This window comes from Cryptomeria japonica, chromosome 5, assembly GCF_030272615.1.
Source record: "Cryptomeria japonica chromosome 5, Sugi_1.0, whole genome shotgun sequence".
In the NCBI taxonomy this organism is placed as follows: domain Eukaryota; kingdom Viridiplantae; phylum Streptophyta; class Pinopsida; order Cupressales; family Cupressaceae; genus Cryptomeria; species Cryptomeria japonica.
Window position 1 is genome coordinate 405,165,658 of NC_081409.1, and position 23,943 is coordinate 405,189,600.

At 36.1% G+C, this 23,943-nt stretch overlaps 1 protein-coding gene across 3 annotated transcripts in view; it reads right to left on the minus strand.

Moving 5' to 3' along the window:
• Positions 1-23,943, minus strand: part of LOC131076480 (RNA-binding KH domain-containing protein RCF3) — a 97,834-nt gene that overhangs the window by 68,329 nt on the left and 5,562 nt on the right. For all 3 annotated transcript variants that reach the window (XR_009113351.2, XR_009113352.2, XM_058013690.2), the window contains exon 2: positions 8,212-8,703. Coding sequence is in view for 1 of the 3 variants with exons in the window: in XM_058013690.2 (XP_057869673.2) it covers positions 8,212-8,703 (492 nt within the window). In the remaining 2 variants the exon portion in view is untranslated. The remainder of the gene's footprint in view (positions 1-8,211; positions 8,704-23,943) is intronic.

The window sequence follows — 23,943 nt, forward strand, 5'->3', positions numbered from 1 at the left end:
TTTGTTGGCTACCCACTATAGCGAGTAGTGCAACACTGTATAGATTATATAATCATTGGAAATATCTACTAGAAAGGTAATTATCACTATGACTGGTTTTTTTATATCAAGGTAGAAAGTTTGAAAAGCTGCATATGTCCAGAGTAAACGTCCAAAGTTTCAATAGAATATTACATCACCATAGTGTGGCAAATCTTTAAAACAAATTTTTCAGCATAGTTACCAAGAAACAGGGACTAGTACTGGTACAGGAGATGGGGATGAGTACCAGCATGCCACTTCCCAAACAATGGGAGATGCTTACTTGGAGACAGAAAAAATAGAATAAAGTTTTTACTGTATCTATAACTTAAATTAAGAAAAAAAAAAATTTATGCAATGACTGTGTAACTTTACAAAATACAGAATGCTTAAGAACTAAACTTCTTCTTTTTAAAACATAGAAATAGATCTCAGCAAAAGCAAAGATTGATATTTGATAATTGCCATCATAAATATATCAAACAGTTAAAATTTATACCACTCACCTTGAGACACAAGTCAAGGACTTGAATGCAAACATCATTATTTCAAAAACAGGTTATGAGAGTACACAGATATACAATATTTGTGCTAAAATAAATATATACCATATAGTTATTATAACTAGCAACTATCATGAAGCAGCCCTCTTTCTATTTCAATAGATTGATAAAATATCGGTGTAATAGACATTTTATGCCATTTTACCATTTCTCTTCTTACTAATACCTCTTTGAGCTTTTATTAGAATGTTCAGTTACAAAAGAACTTGTAGATTTCAATTAAAAAAGTAGAAAATTACGAGTATATTAGTGCATTTCTTTATTCTTTTACATCCCATCAACCAGATATCAGCACTTGAGGAAAACAAAAAAATTTAATTTATGTAATGTATTTAAGAAATGTCTAGAGGAAGTTTCTGAATTTTCAAAGGATTCTCTCGTGAGACACATAGAGACACTAAGAAACTTCACCTGAAATTTCCTAACATCTAGATGCATCCTCATATGTGTCTCCAAGATGGGGACATGTTTCTGATACAAGAGACAAGTGCTAAGGATCAGGGTATGAATCTCCTAGTAACTATATTTTAGAGACTTCCAAAGTATAAGGCCTTAAGGTGGCCACCACCAACTGTTCTATCAGCAAGCTAGACTAAACTTATGCAACTCGAGTGAAAAATAATAGCAAATGATCAAATTATGGGCTAAAAGCAATGCCATTTGTCAGCAATGGTAATATTAACATATTATCATCAGTACCATCTTTTTCATCTACATTAGCAATATCCAGAACAGGTGCCCGTGCAGGTGCCTTGAGTACTTTTATAATAACTCTCACATCAGCACAAGCTGTAGCATTGATGCTGAGAAGGCATGTTGATTTAGAAGATGGTGATATTCCATTTTGGTTGTCAATTTCAATCAAAAGTTAAAACCAATAACATTATCAGATTGTAATGAAATTTTAGTTCTAGTGGCCTTGCTATGAATAGTTCTCAGGATGTGCAATTGGTTCAAGATTGTGTTGGGATCAATATAGGGGCTGAAATGCCCACTGCGGAGGCTGATTTGGAAGTTGATTTAGCTCTTAAACAGGTTCCTAATTTTCCCAATTTAGACATGAACAGATTTGCTTGGGATACACAGAATGTACTAGTTGTACATATTGGATGCCATACATATTGAATGTTGCTTCAAGAAGCCACAATGTGCCGCCCTGTACACCTAGCTACAATTAGGCAACAGGCAATATGACACTAGCACATGCTGCTTGTGGGAAGAAGAACCATAGGTGCTACCATAAGGTATGGCACACGTAACCTACCTCTCTCCATGTTTGAATCTGGACCTCCCCTCCTTAAGAACAATTGTTTTACTGTCAAGAAAAGTCAAGCTGTGCGTATGGTATATGAGTCTCTCAAATTTAATGATGGTGATAATTCTGCTTTTGTTACTCACAACGTACAAGAGTCTTCTTTGTACAGGGTAGCAAGAGGAAAATCAGAGTGGAAGATAGCAATGAAGGCTCAATATCATGGTTTGATGTGAAATAAAACTTGGCCACTTTAAAATTTACCACCAAATTGTTGTCCTCATTTTTGTTTTTAAAAATGATGGACCATTACATAAAAATTTTGTCAAAATTTTTTTTAAAATTTACTCTATGGCATGCTTCCCAAGGTAGAATTTCGCCTTGTCTCTGGACCGGACTAATCCTTAGTCCATCCTTAAACCGCATTTCAAATTTCATCGCATTTTGGGTCCGTTTGCTATATTTTTCCTTCAATTTCGGGTTTTTTCTCCCTGACTACAGGTGGGAAATTTTCCTTCAGTTGCAAGTTTTAATGTTTTCCTTTGTTTTAGTCTTTGTAGGGAATTTTTTAGTTAATTACAAGTGCACTTTATGAAAAATAGAACTTGTAACTTACTTTTTATTTCCCCCTTGTTGCTTTTTGACTTTTAAGTCATTGTAGGAACTTTTTAAACATATTACAAGTGAACTTTAAATTATAAAGTTTAAATAAAACTTATAATTATTTTAAAAAGTTCCACTTAAGTGATTTTAAGTTTCTCCTCCATTACAAGTTTTATAAAGTCACTTTAAGTTGTAATAGGCATTTTATTTCCCTATTACATGTTTTATTTTTAAGTTGTTTTTGTGACTTGTAAAGGGAATTTTATTTTCCTTTTACTAGTATTTTGTTGAGTTGTTTAAAACTTGTAATGGGAGTTTTATTTCCCTATTACAAGTATTTTAAACTTGTTGTTTGCTCTCACAAACCCGATTTTGCCTTATGCATGAAAAAGTGACATTTTTAAACTTGCAAATGGGTTTTCGAAACCCAATTTCATGTGTTCTTTGCAATTTTAAACTTGTCATTCTTCCTCAAAAACCCGACCAGCAATATTGGAGGATTTTGTTGAAGATTTCCAATGATTTTTGTGGAGAAATTTGAGGAGGAAAGTGTTTTGATTTCAAGCCTATTTTCATGCATTTTGAAACTCCCTCCATGCCATTTGGAAGACATTATTGCTGTTTTTTAGGGTGTTAACAGCAAAAAAGTGTTTGAAAATACCACGATTTGCCTTTGAAATGTGCCACGAATCCTCTTCCTCCTTAGTCGTTTTTGCTTGTCTTGCCTAGGCATGGAGATTGGGTGCTTTACTTGACCGATTTTTCATGCTTTTAATGGGCATTTTGATACATATGGCATTTTTTCAAAAACGTGGCTAGGGTTTGGAGTGTGGTTTATTATCTATTTAAAAGTTTCAATCTTCCATTTCAAGGATTGCTTCTTGTATTTTGGAGGACGTTTTGATTGATCAAGGTATGTTTCTTTCCTTTCTTTTTTGTTTTTATTTCTTGTTTGTTTGTTTTCCTTGGTCAATTTGTATATATGTTGGTTTTGCCTAAAATCGGTTTTGTGAGAGATTTTCCCCTTTGTTCCAAGTTTGCAAGGCAATTTGTGAATTGCATTGTCTTTCCCCATTTTCCCTCTTTACTTGCATTCGGAATTTAAAAACCCGATTGTATGTAAGATGAAAATAGTTGATCTTCCCCTTTGGTTGGAAAATCTTAACCATCTTTTGGTGAAACTCCAAGTTTCTAAATTGGAAAATATTCATCCTTTCAAAATCGGGTTTTTAGAACCAGATTACATGTTGAAAGTTCTTCCCATTTTCATAAAGATGATCTTTCCAAAAAAAATTCCTTGTTCACAAGCTTCATTACCATCATTTCCCACATATCAAGATCCCTATTCCCACCATTTCATCCACTCATTTCACACCTTCACTCATTTTTCCCATTTAAAGTCTACCTGCAGTCAGCCATCCAGAACCCGAAATTGGTCCAAAATGCACTCAAATAACACTTGAAAATGAGTTTTAAAGGTCAAATTACAAGTGCAAACTTGTGTTTACCCATTATGCATATGAAGTTGCATGTTTGTTCCCCACAATTGCAAGTTAATGCTCTTGTTTTTCCCACGCATGTAATGCAACTTCCAAAACCCGAAATTCACTTGTGAGCCCATTTTTGCATCAATTTATCTCTTCCCCTGCTAGTCCGGTTTGCACACACGACCTACCAAATCAATGAATTAAGGCATGGGTCTTATTTTGCAAGCAGATTTCAAGATTGGAGGATGATACAAAGAAGAGATACAACAACAATTCATGGTTGAGAGCACAGAATGCTTTCAAGACAAATATGGTCATGACATGGAAAGAGGAAGGCAGCCCTTTCCCTTTTGAAAAGCTAGTACTACCCCAAGCAAGAAGATAAGGATGCAAATTCTCGTTCCAGTTCAAGATGCCTTCACAGATCATAATACTTCAAGTTCTAGCATCCTAAAGCGACATGAAGATCATCACAGACAAAGGATGATGCAGTTAGAGTCGTGTCTTTAGACACATGGAATAGTTTTAGTTATGCATTTGTAATTTTGTTTTGACAAGTTACAGGTAAAAAATAACTTTGTAATTGCAAGTTAACTCATCACTTGCACTTTTGTAATTACATGTAAAGCAACTACAAGTTGAGTTCAATTAGGACTGTAGTTGGAATAAGTCATAGTTAGTTGTTGAATAAGTCTTGGTGGTTGAGAGAATCTCTCAAGTTAGTTAGGATCCTCCCACCTTTTTCTCAAGACTCCTCTTCTATAAATACTTGAGTGGTCTATTGTAATATTTATCTTTTGGCAATGCAACAAAATTCTGCCAATTTGTATGTGCACTCTAAGACTTTGACCTTAGATGTAAATCAGATTGCTTTCAATAAAAGAGGCAAGTTGTGTTGAGACTTTGTGCCAATTCAAGTTGTTATGTGACGACATTTTCTGGATTTGATTGTGAGTTTTGTTCTATTGTGAAAGAGGGATTTAAATTCAATCTTGCAGACTTTGAGCTGCTAATTGTATTTAGAGTTATATGTTTGGTTTTCAAATTTGGTCTTACAGACTTTGAGTTGCTTATCATATATGAAACTAGTGTGGAAAGCTCAAGTGGGAAGATAGCTTGTAGACTTTGCGCTACTTCTATTGTTAAGACTTGTGCATGTAAGGTGAAGTGCATCATGTAGTTAGACTTTGAGCTGCTACATATTGTGCTTAGTTAGCAAAAAATCATATAAAAAGTTGATAGGAGAATAGATAGTTAAAGACTTTGAGCTTTCTTTCTGTTTTCCTGTCCCGAGGAAGTGACGGAGGTCTTTGTGCCTTCATGGAAACTTTGCTTCCTTTTATATTCCAAAAATCCTACCAAAAAGTCTCATTTCTATATTTATTGTTATTTATTTCCAATTGCTATTACTTTTCTGTGAAGAGAAAAGAGTATAGTTTTTCTTGAAAGAAGAAAAAAGACTGTTGTCCCATCCATATTAGATTAATTTAGTTTGTAGATAGGGAGAGCCTTCCCATAATTATGAGAGTTTTACTCACACACTGTGGTTGAAACCACAAGTTTGTATATTTACCCAAGTGTACAAAATTTTCAACCAACACAAATGAAAAATCAATTGCTTATAAATGAATTTATAAAACCAAATTGAAGGCAGATGCTGAGTTCAACAAACACAAAGCGAGGCTTTTGCCCAAAAAAATTGTCCGCAAAGAAGAGATAGAATTGATAGATTATCAGTAATCATTTTCATCTACACTAAGATGGTAACAAACAAGTAAACCATTGCCATCGCTTCTTGCTTTCAGTGGAAAATGTTTCATCTGTTAAAGTAGCCTTTTAATGGCAACTTAATGCAGGTGTACATGATGTAGCCAGAAGGTATTGTGCTTGCTGATCAGGAAAAACTTGTGTGTAGGTTGGCAACAGAACCTATTGGGTTGAGGCAATAACTTTCTTGACCAACAAAAGAACAAAATGGAAACGTACTCTTATGTGCTTGGTATGTGCATGGAAAACTGAATTGTTTACCAGTTTGAGAAGATCCTGTTTTGTCACAAAATATACATGTAGGCTGCTCTGGATGTAATTGTAAATGGTGAAGACCCTCTTCAACCAAATTACCTCACATGCAGCCAAAAATAAAAGCTTTGTACTTTGCCTCTGTCGAAGACAAAGAAACAATATGTTGTTTCTTGCTTACCCAAGATGTTGCACCCATCCTAAGAATGAAGGTATAATCTGTTGTTGACTTGCCAACATCTAACCAACCCCAATCTGCATATGTGAAACCAACTAGCTGGTGATCATTAGAAATGATATAAGAAAATTTCAAATTCCAATGTGCCTGACATACCAATGATCCTGCCTGTCGCTCTCCACTCAGCTTACCAGGAAATCTGCTAACATAGCCACCATCAAAGGAAAATTGTGGCCTTACTATAACAACAACAAATTAGGCTACCCATCAATTTTCGAAAAAGGATATGCCCACTTACTGACAGAATTGGGTGAAGCTGTTAGCTTTCAATCAACCTTCATAGAGGCCATTCATTGGCTTACAATACACCATTTTGAATTGGGTGGTTCAAAATGTTGACATCTTTTCAATTTGTGCGTATGCAATTTTACCCAGAAATTAACATAGAGGCCAACCATTGGCTTACAATACACCATTTTGAATTAGGCGGTTCAAAATCTTGATATCTTTTCAATTTGTGTGTATGCAATTTTACCCAGAAACTAACATCTTAACCACTATATCTGTTTGCAACAATTCAACCCCTAAACAAATAGTGTACTAACCTGAGTCAGTTAAGTCAGAAGTGAAGAAGCAATCTAATCTTACCTTAATACTGTCAATCTGGCCTGCCAAAATAATTAAGTCATTCATATAACAACAAATGACCATATAAACAACCAAACTCATCTTAAAAATATGAATCATTCACATTAGGATTCCTATTGAACCTTGAATTAATCAAAAAATTATCAACCTTGGCGTACCAGATCAAGAGTGAGTAACAGATACATTTACAAAACCTTTGTTCTGATAACTTCATTAAAATGAGTGATTATTTTTTTCACATTGACCATTAAGGAGAGGTGCTATAATACTTAAAATAATGGTGCTCATCTAATACGTACATGCATCAAAGTACATTCACATAGGAAATAAATGCACAATATCAGTACATAATATTGTGCTCTACAAAAAGTAGGAATCAGGGAGGCTTCCTTGATTACTGTTGTACTTTGAAACCAAAAGAAAATCAGTTAATCATCTCTCTCACTATCCTGTATTAACCAATTTCATTTTCATAATGATTGATGAAAGTTCAGCAAGCATTTCTCTCCCCATTTTCTGAGATTGAATGTTTTCTCTTAGCTATGTCTGTTTTTTTCTTAACATTAATTATTATTTGATGTATAAGAGAGACATTTTTCATATTGTCTGACCCTAAATAGGCCACTCAAAATATATTTAGATTCACCAAATGGAGAGCCAACGCACCATTTAGCCATTATTCAATATTCAATATAATTTATTATACATATGGATATTGATATAACTAAAAACCACCCATTGTCATGCATTGAATAGTATCAGTGCTTGTTTATCTTATCATAAGCAAATATATTGATTGATCCATGTGATCATAAGTTGGTTCAGAATTTCCATGATCCATCATAATACCTTACAAAGGATACTTTATGGAAATCACCCTTCATATGGTTGTGGTTTTTTAAATCAGAGTTCTATCAAAAAGACAATATTTGAACAGCAGGACAAGAAAACCAGTTGATAGCATGATGCTGCAGAGTTTGATAACCATGTATTTCATCAACTTTACATAGGTGGTTCTATATCCATTATCAATGATATATGAGCTTCCTATATTCCTTGTTCTGAGTACAATTTGTTAGGCTATTTAATAACATAAGATCATTTGACCATTCCAAAAAACAAATAATTCCTCTTATAAATGAAATTTCATTTTGTTCCGTTCTATTTTTCAAAACTGAGTTTCCCTTGATTCTTTCCTAAGAGAGCAGAGCAACTTTCCTTGGAAGAAAAGATTCATCACCGCAAAATAAAAAATCAGCATGCATACCTAATATTCTGATACTGTCATGTAATATATACAGAATTGTTGTTTATGCATGTATATCATATCTAACATTGTGAAATTGTTGCAATCCTCATAAGATTAGCCTATAGATGGAGGTTTTGTCTCAAGATCAACACAAATTTTCACATTTTAAGAAAGCAATTTGTCAAATGTACCTCATTCTCTGATATGATGATTATTCTTTCATCTGAACCAGGAACAGGATCAGTGATCTTAATATTCACGCCAATATCTTCACGAAGCCTTTTTATTATGCCTCCATCCTCCCCAGTGACACTCCCAATTTTTTCATTCGGACACAAAATCCGAAAAACAAGCTCCTCGCCATAAAAGGATTGCTCATAGTCATTTTCATGAGGCTCATAAACATCAGGAGTGTATACAGAAGGTTTTGAATGGTGACTTGAACTCCTACTACCACTAAATGCCACAGATGATCTTGTTGCTGACACGGGAGGATCTAAACCTGATCGACGTGACATAATATTCCCATAAGGTAAAGCATCATCATTAGGTGGAGAACGATGTTCAGGTGAGTACATTCTGCCATGTGGAGGTTGTTGACCACGCTCTCTAGGGGGATTATCTTTCAATCGGGTTGATATAATTCGCAGTGCTTTCTTCACTGCATTCAACTCACCTACAACCTGTAAGCAGCAAAAGATGGCCATGTGAGGAAAACATTTCATGTGCATTGTTGAAAGTTCAATCCAAGTTATTTAGCTTCAAATATTTTGATCTGTAAACATGTAATGAAATTCTACAACCATGCAATATTTCAGTGCAATAGTGTTACTAACCTATTTAGTTCTCTAACAATAACAACACTATGCTATACCAAAATGAAATGACTAAACTCTTGCTCCACAAAGTTGAATAGAGCTGTGATTAAAACAGCGATTACAATTTAAACCATCCAATCAAACACTTGCTAACAAAGAATGGCTCTAGTAATACATCTCATTTACAATGGCATAAGAGAATGGCTGCTGCAATACTCCAAGAACATTGGTAGAGTTTTAAATGCAGGATATAGCATATACCTCTTATCCTTGCCACTCAAATAAGTTGGCAGAGTTTTAAATTTTAGCATTACACATTCACAGTTGCATGTCTACAAATTTAGTACAACAAATAAGACGGTCAAGTATACCTTCATAAAAAGCATACAAGAAAAAGCCCAATACCTTTAACACATTAGTAACACGTAGAACGAGGAAGAAGGTTGTTTTTAAACCAAAAACTTAAGAAAGGACAAAAAAAGAAATCATCTAAGAATGCTTATGAAAGAATATCAAAAGAGAAATAATCAGCATGGCCAATAACTACAATAAGAGTCAGTAAATCATCCCAACCTAAATGATACATCATTTCAAAATTCAAACACACGGCACTATTACACACAACTGAGCATATATCATGAATAAAGTCATCAGGACAACATGCCAAACATGGTTCTACGGCAGTAATTCGAAAGACAGATGTGAGCATTTAGACATTCCAATCACTTCCACCATACGATCAGACAACACCCAGCAAATATAAGCCCATTCAAACAAAAAACAAATCTAAAAGAAAATAAGTTAAATTCATTACAAGGAAGGGATGAATCTCACTAGGAGCTATTTCTACAGCCATTCCAGAACTCATCATCTCAAACTAGCCTAAAACCTAATCTTGACTAGGTGTCAGACCTATTCCTACTCAAGTGGAACTACTCCAACTGAAGCACTACCAAATTTATAAACATTCCCCTAATGACATTCAATAACCAAAATAGAACTAATGCATGGCAAGATTACCATTGATAACAAACGTATTAAATTATTAATGGAAGAAAACAATTCAAAATAATGAAAAGAGAGAACAAAATAGATGGTGAGTTAAATTGAAGTAAAATTGTCGACATTAATGACAAGACAGCAACAACGATTTGCAATTGCACCACAGCTACTAAATGTGGTATGTATAATTCTTCACGGGCTTGTCAAATTCATATAAGTGGATAAAAAATCCTTAAAATACAGCTACAAATTACTTCCTTGAGCACTGGAGAGTGGATGGTGCAGCATCAGCTGATTTGTCTGGAGCATTTCTAGAAGCTGGGTCATGGATTTACTTCAAAACACAATAGACTCCAAATTTTGCAATCCAAAATCATAGTTAGACATCATCGTTTTACAAATCAATTTAGTTACAACTTCTTTTCATTTCATCAGTAATAAAATCAAGAAGATAATAAAATTTGATTCTCTCATACAAGAAGCATTGTTACATCTTGGTGTACTATCCACTTCTTATATGACATGGAGACTTCTACATTAAAAAACACCTAGAAATTTGCAATTTGACTAAACTGAAACAAAGAAATGAAGAAGCAAGTAAATAACAACCAACCTTTATTTGTACCTGTAAAGCTGAGACTAAATGAGTAGGCTTGACAAATTTTTCATGAGAACACAGGCTATGTTCCAAGTTCAGGTGATCACAAGAACACATCAGGTGATCAATGCTCAAGAACTTTGAAGCCTGCGAGAATAGCTATGATGTGGGGTAAGCAGATTCCCACTATTTAAGTCCACCATCTGAGTTAGAAAGCAAAAAAGAGGTCATCGTTGAAGAGTTTATCATGCTCATGAAGGAATCATAAACCACAAACACCCAAGCACTTATGGCAGCCTTCATTTACATGTAGCAGAACTGGAAGTGCCAATCCAACGAGATTTTGTAATCTGTGTAAACATCTGGACCTTCATTGGCCAAAAAAGAATGGAAGCAGTTGGGTTAAATCATTCCAAGTGACATTGTGACCTAATACAAGTGAATGGTTTAAGGAAATCGCCTCAAATTACATTAAAAAAGAGTTGCTAATGGATGAAGTGAATTCATTGACTAGATTTATTTTTAAAACAGTAAAAGGTCAAAACAAAATATTAAGAAATCTAAAAATCTCATGAAAAAATGGGCATAAAAGTTGTTGATAACCTTCCAAATAGGTAGCTTGTTGAAAGCCCCTTACCAAAGTACAAAGACAATGAACTCAGTCTCCCCTGACAATTCAAAAAAGTGGTCAATATACTCCCCAGCTTAGAAAGACAACTGCAACAACACATGAGAACCTCTCCTAGGGATGATAATGATGAACCACTGATAGCAGAAGTTATTTACAGAAAGGTTGATAGAGGTGGAGAGAAGCAAAGAGTTAAGGAGGTGATAAGGAGTTGTGGCACAACACATGCAAGCGAGGCCACACTCACCATGAGTGTCTAGATCGTGAACATATAAGTATTGTCACATAAACAAAGTTCTTTATCACAATCCAACAGGATATGCCAATAAAAGATGCAATTATAACTTAGATCGGAAAAGCCATAGAAATCTGTGTGTTTGGGGAATAAAGTATAAGGCTTTTCTCATGGATGATTACCAATAGAACTTGCAGTGGCGTATCAAAGAGAAACTAAACCACTAACTTTAAAGTGATTTATGCAAAAGATAATACAAAGATTCCAGATCATAAAAACAAACAAACAAGCAAAAATTGTCTTACATAGAGGATAAAAGAACAGTTGAGGATGCAAATAGACAAAAACTAAGGTGCTGATATTACAACACCTCTTAATATTTTAACAAATGCATAGGTAACTTATGTTGAAATCCGATAGCTAGAATCAGATTATATAAATACATATATGAGCAAATTACTTATATTGGGCTGGGCCCAAATTGTAACTTGTAAAGCATCTAAATTGGGCCCTATTAGAGTGCTAAAACAAACATATCGTGCTCCTTGTAAATTGTAAACTAAGCCCCAAAATTGGGCGCTAAAAGCTAAAGTGAAAATGTAATTTAAAATAAGCAGCCGACTTGGAAAAAGTGTAAGGATGACTCTTGTATATAACAAGATTCATCCTAGATCTCAAATCACCAATTGTACAAGCAGCCTTCTTCCTTAGCGAATTCTCATTCAAGCAACTCAGCGATTTCATTACTATGAATTTGTCATCAGCTCTTCAAGCCTAGCAAAGTGGTTCTCAAGCTTAGCAAAATTGTTTTCTAGTGCAGCGAAAGCTTGGAGAAGCTATATCCATTGTGCTGATTGAATTCCAGACATCTGAAACAGTAACATCGAACTCTTGCAAGACTGAAACTTGGTTATTACAATCAGTGAATTTGTACCAGCACTACAGCAGTTTGACTTGGATGAATTGTGACCTAGTTGGTTGTCTAAATCAGATAAGTAATCTGATCTAAATGATGCTTGTAATTTTGCTCATATATAGAAAAGTTGATCTAGATCTTTGATGCTGGATTTTCCTCCAAGAGGGAGGTTTTCCCAGGGTATCTTTGGTGTTCTTTGTGTTATGTGCATGTTCATTTCATTTACTTTCTGAGATTAATTAATTATGATCACAAAACTAACATGGTATCAGAGCTTGGTTCGTAAATAGGTGTGATCATATTTGTCAATTTATTTTGTTTTCAGTCTAACCTACTGTTTAAAAGTTTAGACTACACGGCTTCCTCTCTTAGGGCTGAAGACAGCTTGGAAGGCTCTGCGAATTACACCTCGTGGAAAGTCAGAATGTTGATGGCTTTAAATGACCTTGCTGAATATGTTAGCAAGGATGTTGAAGAACCTACTGACGAAAAGGAAAAGGAAGAATGGAAGGACTTTCAAGCTCGAAGGTTGATCATTGATTCCATCAAAGATCATATTGTGTCATCTATCTCCAAGATGAAGTCCGCAAGAGAAATGTTCAGCACATTGGAGAAGATGTATGAAGTCAACAACACTAGCCGCATTCTTGCCTTGAGGAATCAACTCACTCACATCCGATTGGAGAAAGGGGAATCTATCACCTCCTATTTCAGGAGGATAACTGATCTAGAGGATCAACTTTCAGCAGTTGGAAAGGAAGTTGAAGACAGTGATCTCACCTTGACTGCCCTCAATGGCCTTCCTCCAACTTGGGAACCATTCGTTCAAGGAATCAGTGCTAGGATCGAGCTTCCCAAGTTTGAACGATTGAGGGGAGATTGCATCCAAGAAGAATCTCGACTAGCTGTTAAGGGAGCAATTAGGAGCTCTCATGGAGGAGATCATCACATGCTTGCAGCCCAATCAGTCAAGAAGAAAGGTGGAAATTGGAAGAAGGGCAACTTCAAGAGGAATAGAGATTTCAAACCTTCAGCAAGCCATGATTCAAGGAAGAAGCCAAGAGATCTCTCACACATTCGCTGCTTCAGATGTGACAAGTTTGGTCACTATGCGAAGGAATGTCAAAACCAGCCCAAGCAAGGAGAAGCGAATCTCAATGAAGTTGCAAAACAGAAGAACAATGAAGACTTCCTCTTCATCCCTGCCTTGTCAAGCAATGTGCCGACTGACTGCAACACATGGCTGATCGACAGCGACGCATCTAGACACATCACAAGCTACTGAGAGCATCTTTCAGACTTGATAGAGAAAGAATCCAATCTTCATGTGGTAATTGGTAATGATGCTCGATATTTGGTAAGAGGTTTTGGTACTACTTCTTTAAACCTAGATTCTAGTATCTCTCTACATCTTAGTGATATTTTATTTGTGCCTCGAATTAAAAGGAATCTTATCTCCATTTCTACACTAGAAGATAAGGGTTATCAAGTAGCATTTTTTGAGGGTAGAGTACTTGCATGCCCTAAGAAATCTAGTTTTAAATCTGCTCGTGTTATTGGTAATAGATATGATAGCTTATACAAACTTTCAACTAAACCTGTTCAAGCTCTCATTCATGAAGCTCCTGAGATCAGCGAACTATGGCATAGGAGGCTTGGTCATCTACACTTCCAAGCACTTCCCTCGCTTGAGAAGATGGTCAAAGGTATGCCTAAACTTAGTCAATTTCATGATGATGATGATACCTGTAAAGGATGTGCTTTAGGTAAGAACACTAAAAGTCCATTTTATAAAAGTGAAAGTAGAGCTAAGGAAAAATTAGCACTTGTTCATTCTGATTTATGTGGACCTATGTATGTTGCTTCACCTAGTGGATGTCTATATTATGTTATATTCATAGATGATTTCTCTAGAAAGACTTGGATTTACTTTCTGAAAACTAAAGAATCTGATGAAGTACTAATTAGGTTCAAGGAATTTAAGGCTTTAGTTGAAAATCTATCTGGAAACAGAATTAAAGTTTTAAGGTCTGACAATGGAGGTGAATACACCTCAGGTAGTTTTCATGAATTTTGTGAAGAGACACGAATCAAGAGGGAGTTATGTGTTCCCTACAATCCTCAGCAAAAAGGTGTGGTTGAAAGAAAGAATAGATCCATTGTTGAAGTTGCCAAGGCAATGATTCATGATCAGGATCTACAGACTTTCTTATGGGCCGAGGCATCTAAGACTGCAATGTATATTCAGAATAGATGCCCTCATTGTGTGTTGAAGAACATGACTCCTGAAGAAGCTTTCACTGGAGTCAAACCTGATATCAGCCACCTAAGGATCTTTGGATGCCCTGTCTATGTTCATGTACTAAAGGAAAAGAGAACTAAGCTAGAGCCATCTGGAAAGAAGGGTATCCTTGTTGGATACAGTGAATCCTCCAAAGCATTCTGAGTCTACATTCCAGGGAGAAGGTACATTGAGGTAAGTAGAGATGTAACCTTTGAAGAAAATATTGCTCTTAAGAAATCTAAAGGTTCCTTGGTTGATAATGATAAAGGACTTAATGAAAATCAAGAAATAGATGTTGATACCCCTGAGATTCAGAGGGAGCCTATTGAGCCCTCTGAACACATTGAGCCTTGTGATCCTTCTGAGCCTCTGGATCCAACTGATGGACCTAGAGACATTGCAGTTAGTAAAAAGAGACCACTTTGGGTTAGGAACACCATCCAAGAAGCCGAAAAGTTTGCAGCTCCCAAAGGAACATTTAGAGACAGCAGGAGACCTCAGAAGCTCTCCAACTATGTTGAAATGATGTGCAACATTATTAAGACCGAACCATCAAATGTAGGAGAAGCTATGAAACACCACGCGTGGAAGTTAGCCATGGACAAAGAGTATCAATCCATCATCAAGAATGACGTCTGGGATATTGCGCCTGGACCTAAAGGTAAGTCTGTTGTATCCTCTAAATGGTTGTTTAAAATTAAACATACTGCTAATGGAAGTATTGAGAAATATAAAGCTAGATGTGTAGCTCGTGGTTTTTCTCAAAAGGAAGGCATAGAATATGAGGAAACATTTGCTCCTATTGCTAGATATACTTCTATTAGAATTTAAAACCATTATAGCTATTGTTGCAGCTAAGGGCTGGAAGTTACATCAGATGGATGTAAAGACTGCCTTCCTTAATGGTGTCATTGAGGAAGAAGTCTATATTGAACAACCAAAAGGTTATGAGATCCATAGTAAAGAATCTCATGTGTGCAAACTGAAGAAAGCTCTTTACGGCCTCAAGCAAGCTCCTCGAGCTTGGTATGAAAGGATTGATAAGCGTTTGGTTAGTTTAGGATTCTATAAGAATGATGTTGATTCTAACCTTTACTTTAAAGTATTTGATGGTGAAATGCTAATTCTAGTTTTATACGTGGATGATTTGTTTCTAACTAGTGAAGATAGTCTCATCATTAGATGTAAGAAAGAATTAGCCACTGAATTTGAAATGAAGGATCTAGGTCTAATGCATTACTTTCTAGGTTTAGAAGTATGGCAAAGATCTAATGAAATTATTCTTAGTCAAGGAAAATATATCATTGATATACTGAAAAGATTTGGTATGATGGATTGTAAACCTATGTCTACTCCTATGGAAACTAACTTGAAGAAATTGAGTTTATCTGCAGCTAACTCTGATTTTGCAGATCCATCGGAGTATAGGCAGTTGATTGGATCCTTGATGTATCTAGTTAACACTAGACCGGATATCTGTTATGCAGTGAGTGCCCTCAGCCAATTCATGAACAAACCAAAGCATGTTCATCTTGTTGCAGCCAAGCATATCCTGAGATATTTGCGAGGCACATTAGGCTACGGGCTGAAGTATCCAATCAACACTGTCATTACCTTGGAAGGCTACTCTGATTCTGATTGGGCAAGAAGTGTAACCGATAGGAAGAGCACTTCAGGAATTTGTTTTAGTTTGGGTTCTGTCGTGATCTCCTCGGCCAGAAGGAAACAATCCCAGTTGCATTGAGTACTGCAGAAGTTAAGTACATTGCGTCAAGTGTGGCGTCAAGAGAAGCAGCGTGGCTTCACAAGCTTCTTGCTGGGTTGTTTGGACAACTTTGGAAACCCACAGTCATTCATTGTGACAATCAGAGTAGTATTAAGATGTCTGCTAATCCTGTGTTTCATGACAGGTCAAAACATGTGGAAACTCATTATCACTAAGTTCGTGATATGGTATAGAGAGGTGCCATTCAACTGAAATATGTCAGCACAGATGAGCAGATTGCAGATGTTCTCACCAAGCCTCTAGCTCGAGTGAAGTTTGAGTACTTCAGAGAGAGACTTGGAGTTGTTGAGAACACAACTCTAGCTGAGAGGGAGTCTCAGTGATGCACTGAGTTGCATCTTCCACCCTCTGCGGGCAATGCAAGGTGACATTGGATCCTTCTCAAGGAGGAGGTTGAAGTGAAAGACCTCCTCCACCCTCTGCGGGCAATGCAAGGTGGATCCATCCTCTGCGGGCAATGCAAGATGGATGTAATACAAAGATCCATGATGTGCTATAATCCTCCCTAGCTAAGAGGGAGTGTTGAAATCCGATAGCTAGAATCAGATTATATGAATACATATATGAGCAAATTACTTATATTGGGCTGGGCCCAAATTGTAACTTGTAAAGCATCTAAATTGGGCCCTATTAGAGCGCTAAAACAAACATATTGTGCTCCTTGTAAATTGTAAACTAAGCCCCAAAATTGGGCGCTAAAAGCTAAAGTGAAAATGTAATTTAAAATAAGCAGCTGACTTGGAGAAAGTGTGAGGATGAATCTTGTAATATACATCCTAGATCTCAAATCATCAATTGTACAAGCAGCCTTCTTCCTTAGCGAATTCTCATTCAAGCAACTCAGCGATTTCATTAGTGCGAATTTGTCACCAGCTCTTCAAGCCTAGCAAAGTGGTTCTCAAGCTTAGCAAAATTGTCTTCTAGTGCAGCGAAAGCTTGGAGAAGCAATATCCATTGTGCTGATTGAATTCCAGACATCTGAAACAGTAACATCAAACTCTTGCAAGACTGAAACTTGATTATTACAATCAGTGAATTTGTACAAGCACTACAGCGATTTGACTTGGATGAATTGTGACCTAGTTGGTTGTCTAAATCAGATAAGTAATCTGATCTAATGATGCTTGTAATTTTGCTCATATATAGAAAAGTTGATCTGGATCTTTGATGCTGGGTTTTTCCTCCAAGAGGGAGGTTTTCCCAGGGTATCTTTGGTGTTCTTTGTGTTATGTGCATGTTCATTTCATTTACTTTATGAGATTAATTAATTCTGATCACAAAACTAACAACTTAGACTAGAAAGTGATGATAAATGTATCAGAGACTCTTCTCATTAATAATTTACAAGTAATACTGTCATTCATGTCTCACAAAGAAGCTAGGCCAGAGGTGATCTATGCAAAAGACAATACCAAAACTCCAAGAAATTAAAACAGAAAACCAAACAAAAAAAGTCCCATACTATGGAAAAAAACAAGCTGAGGATGTTGGTGTTCACATACTATAGGTATAGTTCCCAAACTCAGACTTGGCAAACCAAAAATTTCCAACTCTGTAAAACTTGGCAACTTAAAAAGTACTTAAAAAAATCATAAATTATGAAAAATACAGCTACAAAATGTATCAAACGAGTTTGGTTAGAAGAAGGATCAAGGAGCAATGCCCCTTGTCAGGATCTGGGGGCAGCACTCCTCGTGGGAGTCTGGGGGCAGTACCCCTTGTGCAATTTCCTGTTGTAAGTGGGGTCGAGGAGTGGAGCCCCTGCCACTATGAAAACCTTTGAAACCACATAGACCTTCACAGCGCCCACCATTTTCATATTTTTTAAAGAGGCAAAAAAAATGTGTATTTTCATAATGTTTGTTCTACATTTTTGACACATCATCTGCTGCCTTGGATTACCTGTTCCACATCTGGCAAGTTGCGTGCACAGACTCAGCAAATTTTGCTGCCACAACTCACTGCAAACTCAGCTCCTCTAACCCACAAGTTTACTCTCTAAATACACATTTTGAAAAAAAAACTGCATGTACTCAGCAAATTTTGCAACTATTTATAAGGAATGCGAGTGTCAGAGCATCTACTTCCCAGATATAGAGGATAGAGAAAGCTGTGCTAGTAGTATGGGCTCAATAATAGTGCTAAAAGTAAATATATCTACCTGAATCATAACCCAAGCGATTTCATAAGAAAAGTAACATTTGCAGTCAAGTCTCAACACCAAAAGAAGAAATTTACACATTCCAGAATGCAGTAAAGCAAATGGGTAAAAAATTGCACAAGCAAACCAGAATACTATACACAGTAATTAACACAGAATAGAAACAGGTAGTTGTCACTTCATTCATATATGATGACTCAATATGCATGAACAAAAATCACCAGAAATACAATCAATAGTTAGACTGGGGAAAATACCCAGGAGATTTTCTCATACATATGTATGGCCATAACATATAAGGTCATTGACCAAAGGGATGTGTCAATTGGACGATGTCCAACAAACCTCTGTACCAAAGACAATTCCAACCATAATTAATCCCAAAAATTAAATGTCACTAGGACATATACATATACTTGGTCAGAAATACAACATACCACAATAATTTATTAAATCATGTATGCCTAGAGAATAAAATTACAAAATTCTGTCTGTTACATTTGCAAAACTAATTCCTGTATCTTTTCAATCCTCCACACTTGAAGACACCCCTATCAACACTCAAATAATGGCTAGGGTGTGTGTACTAGTGTACAATCTGGCACAACCACAGAGACAGCCAACGTGGAGTTTATCACTTGTAACTGTTATGATGCCCACCCAAGCTTTGGTACGCATCCAACCATGAAGAATCAGCCATGAAAAATCATACATAGCTTCTTGACTTCTGCATTCATAGCCTAGTCTCTCAAGCACTTTTATGTCCCTTAAGTAGCTTTTTCATTTTCTTGTTACATACCTTCAAAAAGGATCTTATCTAATTATGTTCTGCTTTCTTCACAGTAACTGTTGCTGAGTCTGTTTCAAAATTCTATTGTTACCCCTTAATGCTGTTACAAGCCATTCATTTTCTTTCTTCAATTTATTAACATCATTATCGCATTGGGTCCAAAAAATTTAAATAGTTTCTTTATTCTAATCATCACATGATATATCAAAGTGTGCCTGTATAGTTATACTATCTACTCTATAAATTATTAAATACAGACAACAGTAATGCAAGGATGAATAACCAAACACCTCCTCAAACGTGTTCAATCATAACAAATATAGCCTTTGGTCAAGGGGATGTGTTGGTTAGTCAACCATCTAAAAATAATTCATAATAATACAAGTAGCTCCAATCAGGATTAGTCCAGAACATTAAATTATTTGCCAGCATACATATATGCTTGACCAATAATATAACACGCCATGATATTGAAGAGTACCAAGCCAATAAATACAAATCTTTCCAAATATTCAAATGCTAAACTATTGCCTATACAGCACTGCCACTAAATAGAGTAGAGAAAATATTCCAAGGGGCTATGTAGGTGCTCGAGGGAAACAAAAGAATAGAAATTGCAAGTAAATCGTGAGGCTCATTGAATGTCACTAGTATGAACCGATTCCATTTGTAATAAGAAAAAAAATCATATATTGAGTGCACTCAAAGAAAACCAGCCAACATTATGCCTATATAAGAATCAAGAATATAATTTTTTTAGAACACACACAAGGAAAACAAAAGTTCTATTGCAGTAAAGCTTGAAATATGATGCAGAAACATGTAATGGCACTCTGCCACTTCTATTTGGTAAACTAACTTTTGTGCTTCAATTAGGAATAGCTAGAAACATGCTAAATAAATGCATAGTTAATTATACGTCTATTGTGACATGCACAGTTAGGGTTGCTATTTCTACTGCAATATGCATGGTTATAACTTATATGGGTAATTTTTGTTTGACATTTACGCAAAGAAGTTGACCATTTTAAAGTGGACAAAGCCTGTAATCCATATTCTGAAAAGAATGGAAGTGGACTCAACATAAGAGAGGAGAAAATGAGCCATGTGCAAGTAATTAACTATCATCATGTACAAATGGTATTGAATAAAGTCGAGTATTACTGAGAAAGCAATTCTATGGATGTTCATCTAATTGTGGAGCATTGTGTTTTAATTTGCTACACTTTGTACTTATTTTATGTATCTATTCAATAATAAAATTCAGTGTTACTAGTTCAGCCCCCAGGACCTGCCAGTTCAAGTGTGATCCGGCCTGGATATAGGTCCAGGTTTACTCTGCAGTGGGAGCCGTCCAGGATTCAGTTCTTGCCCTGTGGATCCATCCAAAACAAACCCAAGGCAAATTTCATGCCCAACCAGCCAATCTTGCCGCAGCAAACCCATCAGTTTTTTTATATTTTTTAGTTGTATTTTTTTCTAATTCGGCATTTGACTTTGACCACATGCCTAACCCCCCTCTCCCCAACCCTAAAAAATGAATTCCAAGAAATCTTGAAAATAAAATCATAAAAATATTATTCATCCTTGCTGAACTTTCATTGTTACATGCCATTGCACAAGTAGAGTTGACTGATTAGTTAAGGTTCTAAAGTGGTTGGTTTGCTATTCCTACACATTTGCAAAAGCCCATTTGTTGCAAAGGAGATTATAGAGAAAAAAATTTACAAAAGAGGTAAGTTTTTTTCAATATTTTGGCTTTTTATCCTACATTTCTTTTTTTACAAATAAACTATTTTGTTTTGTTTTGTTTTTTGTTTTTTTAAATGAGTTAAGTTCTATATATAGAGAGAGAGAGAGAGAGAATTTTCATTCATTTCACATGTGTTGTTTATTGAGCTTGTTGCCATAGGAATTACAATGGGGACCAGTTCTAGCTCCATGGACTGACCCTCTTCAAAATAGACCCAAATTCACTCCTTTGGATTCATTTCACATGTGCTCTTATTGAGCTTATTGTCATAGGAATTACAATGGGAACCAGTTCTAGCTCCATGGACTGACCCCTCTTCAAAATAGACCCAAATTCTCTCCTTTGGAAATATGTTGATGTCATGTCCATTCCTATATAAGTCGCCTCCCAGTGCACCCATTTAATAAAGGTGTTCTTAAACACCACCTCAATATATATTTAAGTAATATTTAAATATTAAAATAACTAATATAATAATAAATATAAAGTAAATTTCAAAGTGTAAGTTTGGCGCCCAATTTAGGGCATAGGGTCCTATCCAACGATCCACTATAAAACTTGTTTCAAGCGCCATTTGTAGTCACTTTTTGGAAATCAGTTTTGTTGTTTCAACAACTGTTTCTGCTCATAGGGCCGAAAACCTTTGATATTGAGCAGGTTAAGTTCAGGGCGCAAACCCTACCTTCATAATTAGATCATTCAAAACATTTGCATCTATAAAATTTCATAGAAACCATTGCAGGGCACTGATTTGTCACATCCAATTTGTACACAAGCTGAGGGACTAAGCTTTATTCAGGCTGAAGTGGCACATGCCCTTGGTCTGTGCCCATCCAGATCTGAGGTGATCAAAAGTCCTATTGGAGCAGACCTGTACCAGTCCCACACGCCTGGAAAACAAGCTTAGCCAGAAAAATTTTGTTAAATGAAATCTTACCTATGGAATTCAAAATATAAATGTGCACAGAAGACAATAAAAAACCTAATGTATTAGCAAGGCCAAGTTTACTCCAAGCTTCCTCCTAAGGTTGAAACCTAAAAGGTATAAGATCTGTTATCCGATGACTGTGTTTCAGTGGTTAGAATTCAACATTGCAACTACGGAGAACTGGCCCTGGATCTCAGAAGGCATATTTGCTGTTACTATAGATACAGTAAAGTGTAAAAGCCCCCTTCTTCTCACGAGGAGGATCTCCTTCACCAAGGTGTATTATATATACCAGGTCCTTTAAAAACACTTTCACCTTTACCTTCATACAAAAGATCAAAAATTACCCTGCTGGGCTTGGTTTGTCCAAGTTCAAACCTGACATAATAGGGAATAAAAGCTCTGCAGCCAGGAGATACGCTAATTATGCTGTTAAGTTTGAGCTGAGAATAAATGGAGAGCAAATTTTTGCAAAATTTTCCATAATAACAGGATTATCCTGCAGAATGATGGGCAAATTTAGTATGAAATTTTCACTGGTAGAAAACAACATACAAATCCTGTGTGATTGGCAAGGCAAGGTTTACTCCAAACTTGTCATAAGATTGAAACTTAGGGAGTACAAAATTTGTATCTTCTGGCTGTGATTCAGCGGTTAGAATTCAACATCATTGCTATTAAGAATATGGCTTAGATTTCAGAAGCCGCATGGCTGTTATTGTGGATAAGATTATCGATAAAGTGAAAGGCTTCTTGTTCCCACGAGGAAGATCTTATCACCAAGTTTTGCATTAGCTATTCTAGTGCCCTTGAAAAATCACCTTTGTGTTTTATTGTTACATGAAAAAACAAAGTTTACACAACTGCAGAACAATGAAAGTTACAAACATGGGCCCCATTGTGAGCTCAGTTTGCCCAGATTTGAAAATGGCATGGGCTAAAACAGTTCAAGCAGGGGGATATGTTATTTGTAACTAGGTAAGATGGGTTCGGATTGCCTTAAGGCAACATCCGAACCCATATAGGACTGGGTCCTATCCGAAAGGGGTAACGTGCCCCCAAGTTGAGCCCAGCCCTATACCTTCACGCCACCCTAAATACTCCACGCCACAATAAATAAATTGGCACCAAAAGAAGGAAGGCCGACTTGAACTTAATAAAGGTTAAGGTCTCATATAAATAAAGACAACTTGCAAATACAATTCAATCATTCATGAAATCAGCGAACTAGCTCTGCAAATAAAAGGTGCGAATTTACTCAAGGATTGTGCGAACTTGTCAAAGATAGTGCGAACTTGTCCAAGAGGACATAGGCCTTTTTTGGTGCAGACTTGAAGTGCTTAGAAGTGCAGATCTGTCATACAAAAGGGATCAGATCTGGAGAAGCAAGCTAAGTATTGTATTTGTGCAATTAAGAGAGAATATATAATCTGACCTGTGGGTCTTTAATGTTGGGTTTTTCCTCCTTGGAGGTTTTCCCAGGGTATTTGTATTTGTCTCTTGTTTACTTGTTTCATTTCTGAGCTTACTGAATTATGGTTTACTAAAATGTTACAAATCTGATTAACAAACTAGGGCATAATTAAAAGACATAAATCTGATTACTGATCTAGGGCACAAAATTAACAGGATATACTAATTAAACTGTTAACTTTTGGCTAAGAACAAATGAAGAGCAAATTTAGCATAGAATTTTCATTGATAAAAGAAAATGTACAAAGCCTATATGATTGGGACTGGGAGGGGAAGCCAGCATGACTCCAACCTTGGTTGCAACATAGAAACCTGTGTTAAGAATATAGAATACCCAATTTGGTATGTTGGCTAGACCGGGTCATAAATTATCAGCTTTATAATTTGTATTTACATCCAACAGCAAAATTCATCATAAATGGAATAAGTGCCAAGTAGACCATGCTCATGAGAGATGAGTTCTTGTAAACCAGAACTCATGAAATACAGGTAGCTCATGAAGACTGGCTCAAAATTAATGCAAACTACAAATGCCCATTGCCATAAAATCT